This window comes from Pristis pectinata, chromosome 33 (assembly GCF_009764475.1).
Source record: "Pristis pectinata isolate sPriPec2 chromosome 33, sPriPec2.1.pri, whole genome shotgun sequence".
NCBI lineage: Eukaryota > Metazoa > Chordata > Chondrichthyes > Rhinopristiformes > Pristidae > Pristis > Pristis pectinata.
In genome coordinates, this window is record NC_067437.1 from 13257347 (window position 1) to 13273005 (window position 15659).

Consider the following 15659-nt stretch of genomic DNA (forward strand, 5'->3'; position numbering starts at 1 on the left):
GAGATTCCTTTGTATGAGGAGAAGGGTGGATTGTGCTTTGAAGACCATCACAGTCCAATAGCCTGGTGACATCCCTGTCCATCCAAGGGTTAGTGAGACAACAGTTCCAATACCACCGTCTCCCTGTTGATGGCGCAACCGAGCCCACAGACTCTGGCATTCATTGCCGTCTGCTGGCCAACCTCTCCCCTGAAGCTGCAGGCTGAATCAGAATCAGGTTTATTATCACTGACTACGCCGTGAAATTTGTTGTTTTGCAGCAGCAGTACAGTGTAAGACATAAAAATTACTATAAGTTACAAAAATAAATAAATAGTGCAAAAGAGGAATAGTGGGGTAGTGTTCATGGGTTCATGGACCGTTCAGAAATCTGATGGTGGAGGGGAAGAAGCTGTTCCTGGATCATTGAGTGTGGGTCTTCAAGCTCCTGTACCTCCTCCCCAATGGTAGTAACGTGAAGAGGGCACGTCCCAGGTGGTGAAGGTCCTTAATGATGGATGCTGCCTTCTTGAGGCGCCGCCTCTTGAAGATGTCCTCAATGGTGGGGAGGGTTGTGCCCGTGATGGAGCTGGCTGAGTCTACAACCCTCTGCAGCCTCTTTTGATCCTGCACATTGGAGCCTCCATACCAGGTGGTGATGCAACCAGTCAGAATGCCCTCCGCCGTATATCTGTAGAAATTTGCGAGAGTCTTTAGTGACACACCAAATCTCCTCAAACTCCTAATGAAGTAGCAATACACAAAATGTGCTGGAGGAACTCAGCAGGTCAGGCAGCATCTATGGAGGGAAGTAAACAGTTGACGTTTCGGGCCGAGACCCTTCATCAGGACTGAAACGTTGACTGTTTATTTCCCTCCATAGATGCTGCCTGACCTGCTGAGTTCCTCCAGCACTTTTTGTGTATTGCTCCAGATTCCAGCATCTGCCGAATTTCTTGTGTCTCCTAATGAAGTAGAGCCACTGGCGTGCCTTCTTCGTGACTGCATCAATGTGTTGGGTCCAGGATAGATCCTCTGAATGTTGACACCCAGGAACTTGAAGCTGAATCCCCAACCATTAAATGAATACTCTGCTCAGTTACATACAGTGGGAGTGAGAATGAGCGTTATATAGGGAGGGATTGCAAGCAAATATTTCTTCCAAATATGGGTAAATCAGTTTTTTAAAATATATTTGCAAAATATGGGCTTACCTGGCAAGTCAGCAGTTACCTGAAACATCGACTGTTCACTTCCTCTGCAGCCTTCAGTACAGGGCTGCACAGTAGCACGTCTAGTAGAGTCACTGCCTCACAGCGCCAGAGACCCGGGTTCAATCCTGACCTCGGCTGCTATTTGTGTGGAGTTTGCACATTCTCCCTGTGACCATGTGGACTTTCTCTGGTTGCTCCAGTTTCCTCCCACATCCCAAAGGCATGTAGATTGGTAGGTTAATTGGCCACTGTGTATTGCCACTGGTGTGTAGGTGAGTGGTAGAACCTTGGGGGGGCGGGGGTGGTATTGTTGAGAACGTGGGGGGAATTAAATGGGATTAACGTAGGATTAGTGCAAGTGGGCTGCCCGACCCACTGAGTTCCTCCTGCGGTTTGTTTATTGCTAGTAGCAGCCAATATAAAGACCTCTCCCACCCCCCTGGACATTCTCTCTTCTCCCCCATTCCAGCGGGCAGAAGAAACAGAAGCCTGAAAGCACGTCCCACCAGGCTGAAGGTCAGCTTCTGTCCCACTGTTATAAGACTATTGAATGGACCTCTTGTACAATAAGATGGACTCTTGACCTCACAGTCTACCTCATCATGGCTCTTGCACCTTAATTATCTGCCTGCACTGCACTTTCTCTGTAGCTGTAACACTATATTCTGCATTTTGTATTGCTTTCGCTTGTACTACCTCAGTGGACTGTTGTAATGAAATGATCTACATGGGTGGCATGCGAAACAAAGTTTTTCACTGTACCTCAGTGCATGTGACAATAATAAACTAATTTGAAGGAGGGAGAGATTCCTTACAAACCAGAACATTCAACAGGTCAGGGATTGAGATCGACCCAGAAGTCTTGGGGAGAGGCTGCTTTCACTTGCCCTTGGTCCATGGGTGAAATTAATCATTTACAGTTTGGCTGCTGTAACGTCACAGATTGTCACATAATGTGCTGGCCTTGGAGTGTAATGCTTAACCAGCTCCCTTCAATTATTTTTCCTCTATATAGTTCTCTTGTTGTGGTTGGAACAGCTCTCTGGAGTGGTTGAAAATCCATCATTGGAAATAATGCTTCAACGTCATCACCGAATACCAACCACCTCTTCCCGTGCTCCTGCTACAGCTCCTTCTCCAAAAACTTCACCCACTCGAACATCACAGAAGTTGGGTTCTGCTTGGCGTCTGGCAACCCACTGATAGAAAAGACCCAGGTAACCGTTCCCTGTGTCTGTCTGATCCTCAAACCCAAGGAGTCCCAGGAGTGGAAATCGAAAAGTACCGCAGATGCTGGAAATCTGAAATAAAAACAGAAAATGTTGGAAATACTCAACAGGTCAGGCAGCATCTGTGGGAAGAGAAACAGAGCTAATGAGTTAACAAAAGCAGAAAATGCACACACAAGGGACTGCAGATGCTGGAGTCTGGAGCAAAACAACAAACTGCTGGAGGAACTCAGCCGGTCGAACAGCATCTGTGGAGGGAAAGGAATTGTCGATGTTTCAGGTCAGACCCTCGGAACTGAGAGCAGAGGGGGAAAATAGCCAGTATAAAGAGGGGAGGGAAAAATAACCAGCGATCCATCCCTCTCCTGTCTCAGTCCTCTTGCAGGGTCCCAACCCAAAACATCGACGTTTCCTTCCCCCACAGACGCTGCTCAACCTGCTGAGTTCCTCCAGCAGATTGCTTTTGCGACTGAAAATGCCACCCTGGTTTTACCCCGTCAGAGACATCTCCCCTTTCACTTCATCCCTGCAGCTTCACTTGCTTTTATTGTCTCCTTCCCAGTTCTGATGAAGGGTCTTCGACATAAAACATTACCTCTGTTTCATTGCCCCCCGATGTGGCCTGATCCACTGAGTACTTCCAACAGTTACTGTTTTTATTTTAGATTGCCCAGAATGGGTTAGTGCCTACCAGATTGGTCTCGGGCTGTGATTAGCTTGACCCTGTCCTATGAGTCAGAACATAGAACACAGAACAGTAATAGCGCAGGAACAGGCCCTTCGGCCCATAGTGTTGTGCTGAACTAATTAAGCTAGTAATTAAATGCCTAACTAAACGAATCCCTTCTACTTACATGAGGTCCAGGTCCCTCCATCTCCTGCATATTCACATGCCTATCTAAGAGCCTCTTAAATGCCTCTATTGTGTCTGCCTCCACCACCACCCCTGGAGCCACATTCCAGGCACCCACCACCCTCTATGTGTGAAAAATTTGCCCCGCACATCTCCTTTGAACTTTCCTCCTTTCACCTTAAATCATGCCCTCTAGTATTAGACATTTTGATCCTGGGAAAAAGATACCGGCTGTCTATCTGTGCCTCTCATAATCTTATAAACCTCTATCAGGTCTCCCCTCAGCCTCAGACGCTCCAGAGAAAACAACCATAGTTTGACCAACCTCTTCTTATAGCACATGCCCTCTAATCCAGGCAGCCGTCCTGGTGAACCTCTTCTGCACCCCTCTCCAAAGCCTCGACATCCTTCCTGTAACGGGGTGACCAGAATTGAGTGCAATACTCCCGATGCAGCCTAACTAGAGTTTTATAAGGCTGCAAACATAACTTCCTGACTCTTGAACTCAATGCCTCGACAAATAAAGTCGAAGCCTTTACCACCCTATCAACCTGTGCGGCCATTTCAGGGAACTATGGACTTGGACCCTAAGATCCCTCTGTATATCTTTCTTTTTCAATCTTTTTATTCGTTTTCAAATTAATACAGATTGATATATAGCATCAATATTTATACATGTAATACAAAGAGATCAGGATAACAATCATAGCATATATAATCATAAAGAACAATAAAATATAAAAAAATCTGTAGATCCAACGATCTCTTAGTAAATGAATATAATATAAAAGAAAGGAAAGAAAAAGATTTATTATATAAATTTAAAAAAAAACAAATCAATAAAAAAAATATAAACAATATAAACTAAACAAAAAAAACTTTTTAAAAGAAAAACAAACAACAAAGAAAAGAAAGAAAAACTGGGCTAAAATTTCTCAGTAGAAACAGAACAATATTATGTCGTCAAGTCCGTTCCTCCAAGTTGAAAAGTTATTGAAAGGGATCTACATCATGTGAAAATATTGAATAAATGGACTCCAAATATCTTCAAATTTAAGCGAAGGATTGACAGTACCACTCCTAATTTTTTCCAAGTTAAACATGATATAGTTGAGAAAACCATTGAAAAGTAGTAGGGGGTATTGGATCCTTCCATTTAAGCAAAATGGATCGTTTAGCCATTAATGTAACAAAAGCAATCATATGGTTAGCAGAAGGAGATAAATGGCCAGACTCTATCCTTGATAATCCAAAAATTGCAGTGATAGGGTGAGGTTGTAAATCAATCTTCAATACGCTTGAAATAATGTTAAAAATGTCTTTCCAATATTTTTCCAGAAGAGGACAGGACCAAAACATATGTGTCAAAGAAGCCACATTCAATTTACATTTATCACATATAGGATTTATATGGTTATAGAAACGAGCTAACTTATCTTGGACATATGGGTCCTGTGGACCTGCCTTAACACTGTATCAACGAGTGTCTGGCACACATTGAAGATGTATTAACTAAATGAAGAATTTTCTTCAAGTCTCTATAGGTATAGATGTCTGGAGTTCGCTTTCCCATTCATTCTTAATTTTGTCTAATGATTCTAGACGTATTTTCATAATTAAATCGTAAATTATCGCTATGAAGCCCTTCTGATAAGGATTAAGACCTAAAATTTTTTCCATAGTTTCAGTTTTGTAAGGTGTCGGAAAAGAGGGTATGGTAGTTTTTAAAAAATTTCTAATCTGCAAATATCGAAAAAAGTGTGATCTAGGCAAATTATATTTATTAGACAATTGTTCAAAAGATGAAAAACAGTTATCAATGAATAAATCACAAAAACATACTATTCCCTTCCTCTTCCATATGGAAGAAGCTGAGTCAACTCTGGATGGATGAAAGAAAAAATTAGATTGAATGGGATTTGACAAATTAAATTTATTCAATTCAAAAAATTTACGAAATTGAAACCATATTCGTATTGTATGTTTAACAATTGGGTTAGTCGTATGTTTACTTAACTTGGTAAGTGCAAAAGGGAGTGAAGCACCTAAAATAGAAACTAATGAAAAGTCAGGAACTGATTGGTGCTCAAGGTGTACCCATTTGGGGCATTGAATTACATCAGAATCTTGTATCCAAAAAATTAAATATCTAATATTAATTGCCCAATAGTATAGTCTAAAGTTAGGCAAGGCCAAACCACCATCCTTTCTTAATTTTTGTAAATATTTCTTACTTAACCTTGGGTTTTTATTCTGCCAAATATATGAAAGAATTTTAGATTTCAGGACAAAAGTTGAAATCGCTTGAAATAAATATAAAATTTTTGTAAAATATTCATCTTAATCGCATTAATTCGGCCTACCAATGATAAAGACAGTGGAGACCACTTAGTAAATAATTGTTTAACATGGTCAATTAAAGGCAATAGGTTAGCTTTAAATAAGTCCTTATGTTTCTGGGTAATTTTAACACCTAAATACATAAAATAGTCAGTTACCAATCTAAAAGGTAATTGGCTATAAATTGGGGTTTGCATATTCAATGGAAAAAGTTCGATCTTATTAAGATTTAATCTATAGCCAGAAAAAACACTAAACTGATCTAGTAGTGATAGTACTGCGGGGATAGATTCATCCAGATCAGAAATATAAAGTAACAGGTCGTCGGCGTAAAGAGATATCTTATGAGTCATCTGTCCGTGAGTAACGCCACATACATTTGAAGAGTCCCGGAGTGCAATAGCCAAGGGTTCTAAAGCAATATCAAATAATAAAGGGCTTAAAGGGCAACCTTGTCTAGTACCTCGAAAAAGCCTAAACAAAGGAGATCTTTGATTATTAGTAAGTATTGAAGCCATAGGTGTATAATAAATCAGTTTAATCACAGATATAAATTTAGGGCTAAAATTAAATTTTGATCCCTCTGTATATCAATATGTCAAGGGTCCTGCCATTAACTGTGCTAATGCAGAGGAAAAGCTGGAAGTTAAGGTAATGCTGCTGAACTGACTGGACTTTTTGTCTTTCCCTCCCAGGGCTGCAGGAAAAAGGTATTTGAGTGGGTGCAAGAAAATATCATCAGCATTATGATCACCTGTATTGGTATCACCATGGTGGAGGTGAGTTGCTACAGACTGCTGGAGCCCTGTCAAGTGTGGAAGGAGAGAGACCGAGGGGTTGCATTCACAGGGATGCTAAGTGCGTGAAAAATCAAAAGAAAACTGCGCCACAGATGCTGGAAATCTGAAATAAAAACACTCAGCGGGTCAGGCAGCATCTGTGGGGAGAGAAACAGAGTTACTGTTTCAGGTGGGAGACCCTGAGTGTGCAGTGTTTAGTGGAGGAGGAGGGCGGTCTGTGTTGGAGGTGTGTGGTCGGAGGGAATGTGGAGTCATAGAGTCATACAACACGGAAACAGGCCCTTCAGCCCGACTCGTCCATGCCGACCAAGATGCACACCCAAGCTAGTCCCAATTGCCTACGCTTGGCCCGTCTCCCTCTGCACCTTTCCTATGGAGGGGTAGGTTCAGGGTGGGGTTTGGCAAGGGGTTAGTGCCTGCTATTAACCCGTGTTGTGTTCAGTTCCTGCAGCTTCTGTGCTGTAGCGCGAGCTGGTGCCTGAGTTGGAGACGTACAGAGGGCGTGGGATCCTGGTCTGATCTCCCGACGCTTCCCTTAAGGTGCTTGGGACTGCTGCTTTGACTGGAGTGGTGTTTGCAGAGTTGATGGGGGGGGGGGGGGGGGGTGGTTGGCCGGGGTCGAAAATAAATGTCTTGCTCACGAGAGCCAATCCATCACGTTAGAAGGAACTTCTCCCCCATCTCTCGCTCCCCCCCCCACCACTTCTGTCACCTCCTCCAACACCCTCCACTCCTCAGCCTATAACCCTGAGCTCCGGGAGCCACAGCTCCTTCACTGTGGTGTCGGGGATGGGGGGGGTGCACGAATAGAGAGGGTCACCCCAGGAGTGAGCGAGCAGGGTCGGTGGAGCAGGTTAATGGGGAAGGGAGACTTTGGAGCAGGTTTGCTGAAGGAAGTTGGTGGATGGAGCTAGTTGGTGGGACTGGATGAACCTGGGTATTGGGGGAATCCTGGAGAAGAAGGGCTTGAGGTGGGGTCAGCTAGGGGAACTTGGGGCAGGTTATTTGTGGTGGAGGGGGATTGGAGCAGGAGTGTGGGTGGTGCCGGAACAAGTTTCGGGCAGAGGAGAGCATCGGTAGAAGAGTTTGGACCCGGTGACTGAGGAAACTATTGGGCAGACTGCAGATGCTGGAATCCGGAGCAATGAACAAGAAGCTGGAGGGACTCGGCAGGTCGGGCAGCATCCGTGGAGGGAAATGGACAGTCGATGTTTCGAGCCGCGGCCCTTCATCTGGGCTGTTTAGAGAGTGTGGTCGAAGAGCAGGAGGGCAGCAGAAGCTGCAGAGGGGAGCAGTGAGAGAGGGACTCGCCGAACTCCCATCACACAGAGGAGGAAACCTTCTTCAGAGTGGGCACACCTTGAAGAGACTTTGCAAAATGGAGACACAAGAGACTGCAAATGCTGGAATCTGGAGCAACACACAAGAGTAGTCCAGGTGAAGGGTCTCGACCCGAAACGTCGACTGTCCACTTCCCTTGAGTTCCTCCAACTCACTGCAACACACACAAAATGCTGGAGGAACTCAGCAGGTCGGGCAGCATCTATGGAGGGAAATAAACAGTAGAAGTTTCGAGCCGAGAGTCCTGATGAGGGGTCTCAGTCTGAAACGTCAACTGTTCATTTCCCTCCACAGATGATGCCCGACCCGCTGAGCTCCCCCAGCATTTTGTGTGTGTGTTGCTTCAGATTTCCAACATCTGCAGAACCTCTTGTGTCCTCATTGTTTGTTATCGCTGTTGGGGAGGTGGGCTGGGACAGTGAGCGAGTGAGTGAGGAGAGTCTGGTGGCAGGAAGGAATGGAGTGGTTTAGTGGAGTGGGAGCTTGCAGTGGCCCAGACGTCCCCTCCTTTTGACAGCTGCCTGGGTTTGCAGGTGTGTGAAGTGTTGACAGTCGCTGGCTGTACTAACCCAAGTCTCTTTCGTTTGGTTGCATTTCGCACCCAGGGCTTCCTACTTGGAATATTGGCAAGGTAACTCCCATTGGGACGGGTGAACGTTAACATCCGCATGTTGTGTGTGTGTTTGTGAGTGTATTTGTTGCACGCCCATCCTCACATTTGTGAGGTGACCAGATACTGTACGATTTTGTTACAGTTATCTTAATGAATTCATTGGAATTGGTTTATTATTGTCATGTGTACTGAGATACAGTGAAAAGCTTTTGTTTGCAGGCCATCCAGGCAGATCATCCCATACATAAGAACATCTAGGTTGTGAAAAGAAAATAGAATGCAGAATAGCAGCTACAAAGAAAGTGCAGTGCAGGTAGACAAATAAAGTGCAAGGGCCACAATGAGTAGATTGGAGGATCAAGAATTAATCTTTTAGTGTATGTGAGCTCCGTTCAAGAGTCTGATAACAGTGGGATAGAAGCTGTCCTTGTGTCTGCAGTTGATGCCTGTGTTGCCTGGCCCCCAGTGACGTTGTGTCAGTGGATCTGCACCCCCGGGAGAATCTTGTCACTGGAGATCGTTTGAGAATCGGTGTCAGTAGGAACAGTCCCCCAGTGAGGGTCAGTGTGTGTGGAACCCATTCCCCAGTGAGGGTCAGTGTGTAGGACCAGTCTCCCAGTGACGGGGGTGTGTGTGTGTATGTGTGTGTGTGTGTGTGTGTGTGTGTGTGTGGTGTGTGTGTGTGGTGGGAGGGTGGGGGGTTTGGGTGGGGGGGACATGTCCCCCAGTGAAAATCAATGTTGTGGGACCTGTCTCCCAGTGAGGGTCAGAGTGTGTGGGAACCATCTCCCAGTGAGGGTCGGTGTGTGTGGGACCCGTCCCCCAGTGAAGGTTGGTGTATGTGAGACCCGTCCCCCAGTGAGGGTCAGTGTGTGTGTGTGTGACCTGTCCCCCAGTGAGGGTCAGTGTGTGTGTGTGACCTGTCTCCCAGTGAAAATCAATGTTGTGGGACCTGTCTCCCAGTGAGGGTCAGAGTGTGTGGGAACCATTCTCCAGTGAGGGTTCGGTGTGTGTGTGGGACCCGTCCCCAGTGAGGGTCGGGTGTGTGTGTGGGGACCCGTCCCCCAGTGAGGGTCGGTGTGTGGTGTGGGACCCGTCCCCCAGTGAGGGTCAGTGTGTATGTGATCCATATCCATTTAAGAGTCCGTTCTTTTTGGATTGTACTCCAATGGCAGTCAGTCCATATGGGACCAGCATCCCCATTGGAACTGTACCTCAGCAAGAATCAGTGTATCTGAGACCCACCCCCCAGTGAGAGGGTCAGTGTGTGTGAGACCCGTCCCTGAGTGAGGGTCGGTGTTGAGCAGAGGGAAGGAAATTGTTTTGTTACTTCATGTGGAGTACAAATCTCACCTGTGTGTGGGTTCTACAGACACCTTGGGCATGGTTCAATACTCTTAATGGAGTTTCAGGTCCCATGGTCACTGATGGTCTCTGGAAATAATCAACCTCCACTCACAGGGTCACTGTCTCCACTAACACCAGCCCTCACTGGTGGCAGGATGATAATATGGAGACTATTTCCTCTCGTTTAGAAGCCAGATACAAAGTTCATTAGAAGCATTGAAGGATCACTTGTTCAGGGTGGGGAAGTCAAAAGGTAAGGGAGCAATGATTCACTTGTGCAGCAATTTGAGGCAAGGCCCTGAAAGGAAATTACAGGGATGTGCACAAGGTGTGGCGCATGTCCCCCCTCATAGTATAAGAAATAACAGTGTGAGGTTTACGAGCACTGGTTCACCCAAGAACCACAAGGATGTGCACTCATGGTCCTCCCAAACAAGTTGAATCCCTCTGTATGCCCCTGACAAAAGGAAACTGCTTCCTCTGGTTGAGGAGTCCACAAGAAAAAAGGAGTGTAACGTTAAATTCAGAGTCTGTCCATTGTGGTTGAGCTCAGGAAAATTTTCATCACTCCAAAAGAAAAATTGGTATCGGAATACTTTGTCCCTACGCCATTCTGCTGCCCAGACACCCCAAAATATAATATTGGTTGGAATATTATCTAAATCCGAGTTTGGTAATTTCTTTCTGTAAGGGTATTAAGATTCAATGTAGGCAGGAGCTGTGATACAGATCAGATGATACAATTGTTGGGAATTGGCCTTGAGGAGCTGAATCAACATTGGGCAGGGTTCCAAGTAAAGCAGAGAGGTTTCCTTAACCTGACACCAGGTTTGGGGGGTGAGGATTGAGGGCACTGGGGTGCAATGGGACATTAAATTTATAACAAATTTCAAACATGGGGAGTTCAAATAAAACCAGAGATGTCAGGTGGAAAGCCAATTTTCTGTCACCTTTCCTGCCTTCTCCTTTCAGTTGCTGCTTCTTGCATTCTCGTTCATTCTGCTGTTGGACCAGTATCCGCTCAGCACTGCAACCAGACTGCTGCAGCATTTGGGGGCATCTGCAGGGCCCTCCAGCCTTTCAGGAGATGTGCAGCCACGGGCAGAGCCGCCAGCTAAGCCGTCCATTACAACAGTGCAGACGAAACAAGGAGAGCAGTCAGGGCTATCAGCTAAACCGTCCATTATAACAGTGGAGACTGTACAGAAGGAACAAGGGTCAGGTTCATTGTCTACACTGTCCACTATAACAATGTAGACAGTACAGAAGGGAGAAGAGTCAGGTCCATCAGCTAACCTGTCCACTACAATATTGTGAACTGTACAACATGGGGAGTGATCAGAACTGCTGCACTGCCTAGTGAAATGATATCGACCCAAGATTGTAGCATGCCATTCAATACTGACTTCACTACACTGAATACTGACCAGTGAGTTGCTGACAAAACTGAGATCCTTTCTTTTGAAGCTACCAGTCTTTACCTGCCTAATAAAACATTGAAGAACTACTGCGTTGTAGGTTTGTGATATCAGTATCTAATCACAGCATGATGGGGGCTTCAGTTCAATGGTGGAAGGATTAGGGGGGAGATGAGGAAAAGTATCTCCGCCCTGATAGCATGAGGTCTGAAATTCACTTCCGGAGTGTGTGTTGGAGGCAGGGGCCCCCATCACGTTCACAGGTGAGCAATAAAGGACTGCTGACCAAGAGCTAGGAAGCAGGAGGAAATGAGCCGGTTCATTTTGGGTTAATGTAGATTTGATGCGGAGATTTGTCTATAATCATGTTGACAATTCCTATGGCTCTTGAGCTGCTCACTGGGCCCCGAGTCATGTGTCCAGACTAGCTTCTGTTTGATTGGAAGGTTGGCCGGTGCAGGGGTAATTGGTGACCTTACACTCCGCAGGTACTGCAGTCGGCAAGTGGGAGCACTGAAATTGTCTGCAAAACCTTCTGAAATACTCTGTCCATGTCCGTACCTTCAGGGGAGGAGGCACCAACTGTGAACTGCCCCCCACCCCCACCAACGACTTTTGTGGGGGCGAAGTTCCTTGCATAATATTGAGAGTTCTCACACATAAATTCATTGCATAGCTCTGATGAGCTGGGTGCATTGCCTGGAATTTTTAGCAGGCTAGGTGGGAAGGGTGTACAGGGATTTCTGTCAGGGGATGTGTGTAAGGGTGGCTTTTATTCACAGCTCGAACACAAGCAATGGCCTTTCTCTTCACGTGGAAACACTGTGCACCTTGTCACTGTGTCCACACAGGATGCCACTCCCCTGTGTTCCAGGTCTGCATTGGGTGGTGTGGTGCTGTTACATTCACACTCTCTCTCCTCTCCCACAGCTCCTTGGGATGTCGCTATCGATGTTATTGTGTAGGAACATCGACCCTGATTACGACAAACTCATTCGCTTTCAGTAAACTGGAAACCTTGCGGGCAAGTGTGGAAGGATTGAAAACCAGCAAGTTTATTTTTCTTTTTTTATAACTTCCTGCCAAAATTTTACTTCTAGTTTGTGTTTAATCCCTCGAAGGATTTGACCGGAACCTACATTTCAGATACTGAACCATCTGATGACCAACATGATGGTAATAATGGACTTCATGAGCACACCCACTACTAATCTTAATCCAACAATTTTACTCCAAACAAATTCATTCAACTTAATCCGGCCGGCATCTATCCATGAGACCCTGGCATTCCTGGGTTTTATCCAGGAGTAGGATCGACCCAACGGATGTTATTGGGCAGTGGTGAAATATTCCATATTGGAAAGTGGAAATAGTTTGCAAAAGATAAGGAAAAGTTTTTGTCTGAGGAATCCTACCACCTGCACAGGACTTCGGCCTAATCCCGAGAGGCTGATGGACACCACCTTGGGTGTGTTTTGCTTTCCTTAGGTTTTGTTTCCTTGGATAGTTGGCTTGCAGTGAGCAGGAATCGATTGCAGATTACGTTTTAATGGAATAATTCATTCTTGACTTTGGTTTATTGGGTGGGCATTGTGCAAAGTGGCTGTTACTGCTCCTCTAGGTTACCCAGAACCATCTCAGTATAGTTCCACATCTTGGGCACCAAACTCATGGGCTCAGTGCTTGGTCGGTGTTAAGTTGGCTTCTCCAAGCTTGCGTGGTGGTCGCCTTCGTCACAATGCTCTGAAGTTAGAGAGAAGAACGTCTGCCTGTGTGTTCCTGCTGCAGTGTCCAGTGTCTGCTGTGGAGAGGGGCATGTGAGGGTTGGCTGTGCTGTGTCATACATTTCAACAACCCATAGCATTCAAGCTCAAACCTGCCTAAGGCAGTGGTGGAGAACTGCCCTCCCTCAGCACAGCAACAAGCCTAATCCAGGGCAAACGATGATCAATGCCTTGGATTAATAATTCGAGGGGGATTAGGGATTGAGTTTTATTTTACATCCTTATGATTTGGTTAATGTGTCTGGTTAATGAATCATTTCAAAATAATTCGTCTCCATTCTGATTACAACGTCCAAGCCCCCTGTCCTTTCATCCCAGACGCCACTGGTGACCTTCAATGTTTTCCATAAAATGCCTTGTACAGTGACCGACAGTTGGATAGAAATGGATTTTTGCTGGAAATGTAGAACATCCCTTCAGTAACCAAGAGTAGGTACAGGCTTGTGTGTCAGCTAGATTAGTGAGCAGGGACTCTGCATTAACTTTCCATATTTGCCCTAACATCTCACCAGACTTTGCAGCTCCCGTGCTGGGATTAGGCTTGTGGGCAGTGGGATCTTACATACTTGTTGGTTTGTTAAATGTTGAATTGGGAAATGATGAATGAGGAATTGAGAAGTTCAGCAATAAACCATGTTGCCTTTTGCAATAGATGATGGAAAGCACTGGGTGGTCTGTCCCAATTTTACATTTTATAATGGATATTTTTTTGACATTATTATCATTGTGGTCATAAGCTTTCCTGCAGCTAATGGTACAAAACATCAGTCAGATGGGTTACTTTTCAATAGCCTTTCCTCCTCCTCACGTGCATCATCTGGACTATTTCCATTTTGATCTTATCTCTATTGTGGTAACTGACAGCTCTGTATTGTAAAGTAACACTCACCTGCGGCTTCAGAATCGCCCCATACAGGAGCCCAAAACTCAGGCTGATGTACCAGTACTATACTGAAGGAGCACTGTCAGAGCGGCAGTACTGAGGGAGTGCCACACTGTCGGAGGGGCAGTCCTGAGGAAGTACCGCACTGTCAGAGGGGCAGTACTGAGGAAGTACCACACTGTCGGAGGGGCAGTCCTGAGGAAGTACCGCACTGTCAGAGGGGCAGTACTGAGGAAGTACCACACTGTCGGAGGGGCAGTACTGAGGGTATGCCGCACTGTCAGAGGGGCAGTACTGAGGAAGTGCCGCACTGTCAGAGGGGCAGTACTGAGGGAGTGCCACACTGTCAGAGGGGCAGTACTGAGGAAGTACCACACTGTCGGAGGGGCAGTACTGAGGCAGTGCCGCACTGTCAGAGGGGCAGTACTGGGGCAGTACTGAGGCAGTGCCGCACTGTCGGAGGGGCAGTACTGAGGCAGTGCCGCACTTCAGGCAAGCAAGGAAGTGCAGTATATTTTGAGATCCTGTACTTCTGTTGAATAATTTTTATGACCCTCATGAAAATCCCATGAGAATTTTCTGAAGAAGGGACAGGAAAGGTTCCCACTGTCTTGCTCTCACCAGTACCTGTGGTTGATAGTTTATTAACTTCTTGTCAGATCCCATAAAATAACTGACTTGAAGTACAGTCCTTTACACATACAAAGGATTCATTCCTTTAACAGTAATGTCAAATCAGTGGTACTGAGGGGTGGGATGCACGGTGATCGCTGTGGTAAATAGTTTACCATCTAGTTCAATACTACACACTGAGGTACACTTACCTGTTATAACATTTGGTAAACTCCCATCCGATATGGACCATATAAATGGGATGAAGTGGTAAGGGCCCAGAGCTTACACAGTCAATACAATAAAAACCTCACACACCAATTCCAGTGTCTTCTAATTCTGAGGTCTATTAAATGCAGTTAGCAGTGTGGTATACTTTGTGATAATTTCTGGTCTCTTTACTATATCAGAGCACTTGGAAGCTCTATCAGTGTTACAGTATAAAAGTTCCAGGACTCTGTTCATATCTGAATTATATCTTTAATAAATGCTTGATGGTTGCATCAGACTCGATGTTTATTGTTTGTCTGTTTGAATAAATACGTTGGGTTTTAACTGAAGAACAATCTGTTTGCTTTGATGCTTGTGCCAGAAGCACAATCAACTTTGGGGGAATGGGTGTGTGGGCTTGGATTAACAAAGCATGGTAGAAATTTGTCTTCAGTTTGCAAGTGACAAATTGTCATTGCTGGGTATTAAACTTAAGTAAAGGCAGTAGCATAAGTGTGAGAAAGACCCTGGCTAAATTAGCTAAAGAGATGGCACAGCAGTTACTGCTGTATACTCCAGTGACCCTGGTTCGATCCTGATCTCCGGCACTGTCTGTGTGAAGTTTGTACGTCCTCCCTGTGTCCGTGTGGGTTTCCCTTGGGGTGCTCTGGTTTCCTCCACTGTAAGCTGCCTCTGGTGTAGGTGAGAGTCGGGAGAATCAGCACAAGTTAATGAGCATATGAAAGGGATAGGTTGCCAGAGAATGGGGTCGATGGGGATGTTCTGAGTTGGTACAGACTTGATGGGCTGAAGGGCCTCTTTCTATGTCATAGGAAAATATAAGCCAAGAATAAGAAATACATTGAAATTTATATTTCATTGAGAAATCGAGACTCCATGGGAAAAGTGAGCCATATGGGGCTAATTGAAGGGTGGTGTTAGATTTAAGGCAAAGACTTGTAAAAATTACAAACATTTGTAAACTCAAGGATCGGGAGAACAGACTAAACCAGCAAAACTGTCAGATTAACGGAGA

General features: G+C 45.4%; 1 protein-coding gene across 1 annotated transcript in view; it reads left to right on the plus strand.

Annotated features, from left to right (window-relative positions):
• The window catches only part of LOC127585600 (CD82 antigen-like), a 54522-nt gene extending 39601 nt beyond the window's left edge, over window positions 1-14921 (plus strand). Inside the window, exons 7-9 of the mRNA XM_052043193.1 lie at window positions 2209-2410; window positions 6311-6394; window positions 12065-14921. Of these exons, the coding sequence (XP_051899153.1) occupies window positions 2209-2268 (60 nt within the window). The 3' untranslated portion in view covers window positions 2269-2410; window positions 6311-6394; window positions 12065-14921. The remainder of the gene's footprint in view (window positions 1-2208; window positions 2411-6310; window positions 6395-12064) is intronic.
• Window positions 14922-15659: the final 738 nt, after the last annotated feature.